Genomic DNA, 6000 nt, shown 5'->3' on the forward strand with positions numbered 1-6000 from the left:
ACACACACACACACACACACACACACACACACACACACGCACGCACACACAGGCACGCACGCGCAAGCTTCATTTCAGTATCCCTAACCTTTGCATTAACTCTCACCTCTACACGCCTTGACCTTTAGCTTTACCCATAACTTTAGCCTAATCTTAATTCTAACATAATCCTAAAATAGCTTCAAAATGTCTTTCTGTGATTGTGGACATACTTATGCATCAAAAGGACAGAAGTACAAGACCAAAACTGGCACGCACACACACACACACGCACGCACACACGCACACACGCACACTTGTGGACGCATGTGTGGTACGCATGAAATATTGCCATCAAATTATGTAAATATTTTGAGGAACAGCCCCCCTGTTGTAGCTTTAGAAACCAGATCTGTATTTTAGGAACCCTGAACAGGCAGAGAGGGTCACACACTGAAAACAAACACACCTAAAGGTACAGTACATACACACTAACACACACTAACACACACACACACACACAGTACACACACACGCACGCACGCACGCACGCACGCACGCACGCACGCACGCACGCACGCACGCACGCACGCACACACACACACACACACACACACACACACACACACACACACACACACACACACACACACACACACACACACACACACACACACAGGCACGCACGCACAGGCACGCACACACACACACACACACACACACAGATTTAGCATTAGTTTGAACGTCCAGAACGTACCCTTATTACCAGGTACTCCCTTGCAATGTGGATTCAGTCATGCATACGAAGGATACATTTCCTGCTTAGTTACAAACTGGACATGCACTGTAGGTTTCACAAAATCACTCCCCGCAACACAGTAGAGGAGTACACACACAGTCTAGCCTATAGGGCTCCCATTATGCATTCCAACAGGGTACACTGTGTCCATTGCCTCCCTCTGGACCATAACCCACCAACATCTCTGCGGTCTCCAGACCCCTGGCTTCATGGAGGAAGGCTTGCAGCTCTTGCAGCGTTTGCTGGATCTTCACCAGTTCCTGGCTGCCGCCATCCAACTTGTTGTGGGCATCACAGGAAGGACAAGAGCCTGTCTGTTTGGGGAGCCTTCCTCTGTGGAGGACTCGTCTGCTGTCACAAACTCCAGGATTATAAGGTCAGAGAAGGCAGGAGGTGGGCTCTGGAAGTAGGACTGACTTGGACAAGAGGGCAGTGGGTAGGTCTGGTTTTGGCGGTGGTGCAGGCCATGGTGTGAGATGTCAAGGCATGGGTCAACAGTATTGGCCAGTGGCACAGATAATGCCTGGGTCTTCGTGTGTACAGTACTCGGTGTAGCTTCAGAGATGTTAAGAGTGGGGGTAATGTGGAGTTGTGTCTTTGCGGGTGAGTCTCTACATCTTTGGCCTTAAAGTTAACAGACAGAGCAAGGCTCTTTCCCTTTTTATGTCAAGCTCCTGCCTCAGCCTCTGCTCCAGCTGCTTGGTGACGCTGCATGCCGAGCCAGGCCAGCCAATTGCACGGTGGCATGGAGGGGGACTGCAAGTTGGAGGGCAGGGTCAGAGAGTCGCGGGTGACAGTCTATTTCCCTGTCCTCCTGTTGGTCCAGTCGTGTCAGAGGAGGCTGACAAAAGGAGGGATGAAGAAGAGGAAGAGGAGGATGAGGGGGTGTGAACAGCGGAGGAGGGGTGGGATATGGACTATGGAGTGCGCTGCATCCTGAACGTCACCAGGGAGATAGACAACTTCTTCCCGGGGATGTTTTGAGTACTATCAGAGTTTATGACATGGAGGCCACCAACCCGCTGGGGCACTGGAATGACATGAATTTAATCACCAAAAAACTTCTTGGTCCACTGTAAGATGGGTGTGAGTCACTCTGCCTCCACAGTGATGGCATACGATATGAAGAGAGACGAGTGGTCATCAATCCAATCCCCTCGTTCATGAAACAACTGGAAGAGTACCAGAGAATCCTTCTGGCCAGCAAACAAAGACAGTTTTCTATTTTTTTTATATACACAATGTCAGGAGCACACCTTTGGACATCAGATTGGTGATCGCTCACCGTTTACTGGACTCTTTTGACATGAATCCTCCACCCGGGTTGACAGCTGGGGATAACCCTTTCATCTCCACGCCAGCTCCGGGAACAAAGAAACGGAGACAGCGATGGAGACGATGTTGCCGCGGCAGGGGTATGTGGGGCGGGGTATGTGCTATGACCTCGGCTGATTGTTCACATGCGCGCACACAGGATGCACGCGGTCAGGATCAGGCTTATTATAGCAGGTGAGCTGTGTTGGCTTTGAAGAGTAAAGGAATCTGTGCATGCATCATAGCTCATTCAGTCACATCACAGCAGTGACACGCACGCACGCACGCACGCACGCACGCACGCACGCACGCACGCACGCACGCACGCACGCACGCACGCACGCACGCACGCACGCACGCACGCACGCACGCACGCACGCACGCACGCACGCACGCACGCACGCACGCACGCACGCACGCACGCACGCACGCACGCACGCACGCACGCACGCACGCACGCACGCACGCACGCACGCACGCACGCACGCACGCACGCACGCACGCACGCACGCACGCACGCACGCACGCACGCACGCACGCACGCACGCACGCACGCACGCACGCACGCACGCACGCACGCACGCACGCACGCACGCACGCACGCACGCACGCACGCACGCACGCACGCACGCACGCACGCACGCACGCACGCACGCACGCACGCACGCACGCACGCACGCACGCACGCACGCACACACACACACACACACACACACACACACACACACACACACACACACACACACACACACACACACACACACACACACACACACACACACACACACACACACACACACACACAGGCTTTCAAACCCCCAAAAACCTCAATGTGTTGTAAATGATGTGGAGAGCTGATCTTTCCTGGTCCTCTAATGGGCATAAATGGGATTCAGATGTCTGGGGGTCTGTCGCTTTCACTGAACACGGCTTCAACTATCATCACATGGACAGGCATGGTGGTGGTGATGATGATGATGATGATGATGTAACAGCGAAAAAAATCTTTGTGGCCAGGAAGAAGAGAAATGACGGCAGTTTGTTTTCCTGTTCTTTGCCTGAAAGCAGATCAGTTTTTATTGGGTATCACTTTACCTTCCTGTGTGTGTGTGTGTGTGTGTGTGTGTGTGTGTGTGCGTGTGCGTGTGCGTGTGTGTGTGCGCGTGCGTGCGTGCGTGCGTGCGTGCGTGCGTGCGTGCGTGCGTGCGTGCGTGCGTGCGTGCGTGCGTGCGTGCGTGCGTGCGTGCGTGCGTGCGTGCGTGCGTGCGTGCGTGCACACAGCTCTTTGTGCACTATGTTATGCATGAAAGTACACACACACATGTGGCGTTTGTTTGTATAGTATGTTGGATGTTGATCGTTCAATATGGACCAAAATGGAAACAAGCTTTTTTTTGTGACACTAACCAAGGTATCGCTTTTTAAGGTGATATATTGCTTTTGATTGTATGTCAATAAAAGTATTCTATTCTACAGTACATATCCTAGCATGGCCACACACACACATGTGACACATTGTGAGCAGACACCAGCACTATTGTTCTGTAGTTTGTCCTGGGGTGAAGTAGAACCAGGCTGTTGCCTGTGTGTTGGCTCCCATAGCACAAGCTTGCTGCCTGGGAGCTCCCACTGTCTGTGGCAGTGACTGGCCAACCTCGTACTCATGGCTGCTGCTATATACTGTACTCACTCACCCTAGGTAACCCCCCCATACAGATGCTTGTTGGTAACATGCACATTCTGGTTGATGTTTAATACCGCATTCTGGCGTATCACCCATCTAGGGACGTCTGCTGGGGAAGGCTTCCAGGGTCAAGCATTCACAGCCATATACTGTTGGAGAATGGACTCTGCAGTCGCAGAGAAGTCACTTTCACTTGACATCAGTGTTAAGATAATTCTATCTTTCCTCATGGATTGTTGATTGAAGTCTATTTTTCACCATGCTGACATAATGAAAGCTTTGAAAAAGACCGCTCTCCGGTCGGATTGGACACTGGCAATGTCAACGATGTGTGAAGAGCAGTGATTTTATGGAGATAATCAAGGACTTCTCTGCCAGGACAACATGATGAAAGCACTTCTAAAAGTACCCCTTTGGTTTACTTTATTAATTGTGCATTTATTTTGGAAATAGTTGACTAATAGCTCAGCTGTTAACCCGGTGGTCAAATTAATAGAATCAATTTTGTCTATTTATTTTTAACCAATAATGTGGTAATGCTTAGCCGTGGTTTTTGAATTGTTGCTGTAACACGGTTAATTGGATCTAAATGAGTCTGTCTGTTCAATGTATGTGGAGATGCTTTGACATGGCTTTTTGTATTGTTGCTATAACAATAATGTTGTGGTTACATGAACAGTTGCAAAGCTTGCACAGAATTATGCACATAATTCTGTTAGACTTGCAGTCATTTATTTTCCGTGGATGGTTTTAGCCCGATTATAGCTTGGCTCACACTACGGGAGTTTTAATATCCTAACTGACTTTGAAATCTGGTGGCATCACACACATAAGGAGAATCTTCATAGATTATTCTCTTTAATCTCAAACATGCCTAAACTACAATATTTGAATATGGCACATCACACACTACAGGATAGTATTAACATTATCATGCCTGGCTACCAAAATAAATCACCCATATAGGAACCTCTGCTGATCAACAAAACAACTAGAAATACTGTCTGTCTGTGAGAACTGCCCATTGAAAATATATACAACAATATATACTGTTAGCATATGAGGGGTCAAACTAGGGTTTTTCTTTATTCTGAATCTATTGCAAGCATTTGTTTTGCACCAAAAACAACCCTTGGCGGACAGCATATACTGTAGAGATAATTGTATTTCCATGGAAATTACTTCAACTGCACACAGCTGGGCAAAAACATACTTGAATATGAGCAAAATTACCACTTAAATAAGTCAAAACACAACTGAATAAATCAAGAGCCCTTGTGGATTTTCCCCCCCAGGATGTATTAAAGTAACCAATCAAACCTAAGCTTGTCTGTCAGCCATGTGTGTGTGTGTGTGTGTGTGTGTGTGTGTGTGTGTGTGTGTGTGTGTGAGAGAGAGAGAGAGAGAGAGAGAGAGAGAGAGAGAGAGAGAGAGAGAGAGGGAAAGACGGAGAGAGAGGGAAAGACGGAGAGAGAGGGAAAGACGGAGAGAGCCAGAGACAGCAAGACAGAGAGTGTTAATGTGTGTGGTGTGAGCTTGTATTGGTGTGTATTTGGATGTGTGCGTGTAGATCTGTGTTGCCAGGTAAACTCTTCCAGCTAGTGATGTCAGCGGCGTAGCCTAATGAAGTCACTAGACCAGAATACAAACTTGGACATCTATAACCAAGTGCAAGAAATACTACGAGCAGATTTTTTACAACATTCCTTAGAATCCAAAATCCTGCTCTCTCCTCTCATGTTGTGCCAAACGTTCCAAAACATTTCTCGCCTGCCTCCCACCCAGTATATCTGTTGGAACGTCATCTCACCTGTTTTCGCTCCTCCGTCTCCTCGGTCACCCTTCTCGCCTTTCATACCTCCCTCTCCACTCTCACCTGTTAAAAGGATAAACAGACGGAGAGACACACAGACGGTGTTAAACTGCAAGCACATGTCAACAAACTATAGTAGCCTGCTTCTTTTACCTTCTCTGAATTGAATAAACACTGAGGACAATTGGAGCGCTGTAAAATCTGGAGTGTTATTTGAACTCAGTCTGAGTGTGTTAATATGGACCCATAAGGGGTCCATATGTGTGGATTATGGTTGTAGTTCCACTTGTTGAATGTACACAGTGAATGGACTTAATATACCTTTTTAATTTACACACTCTCTGAGTCAATCTTGCAGGTAATGAATGCATGGACACACAGACACATGTAGAGCACATGGGGCTATGCTGA

At 48.3% G+C, this 6000-nt stretch overlaps 1 protein-coding gene across 1 annotated transcript in view; it reads right to left on the reverse strand.

Moving 5' to 3' along the window:
- scara5 (scavenger receptor class A, member 5 (putative)) overlaps window positions 1–6000 on the reverse strand; it is a 106008-nt gene that overhangs the window by 22260 nt on the left and 77748 nt on the right. Inside the window, exon 10 of the mRNA XM_080452592.1 lies at window positions 5587–5652. Coding sequence (XP_080308718.1) covers window positions 5587–5652 — 66 coding nt within the window. The remainder of the gene's footprint in view (window positions 1–5586; window positions 5653–6000) is intronic.

The sequence above is a fragment of the Gymnoscopelus braueri genome (assembly GCF_963280865.1).
Source record: "Gymnoscopelus braueri genome assembly, chromosome: 16".
In the NCBI taxonomy this organism is placed as follows: domain Eukaryota; kingdom Metazoa; phylum Chordata; class Actinopteri; order Myctophiformes; family Myctophidae; genus Gymnoscopelus; species Gymnoscopelus braueri.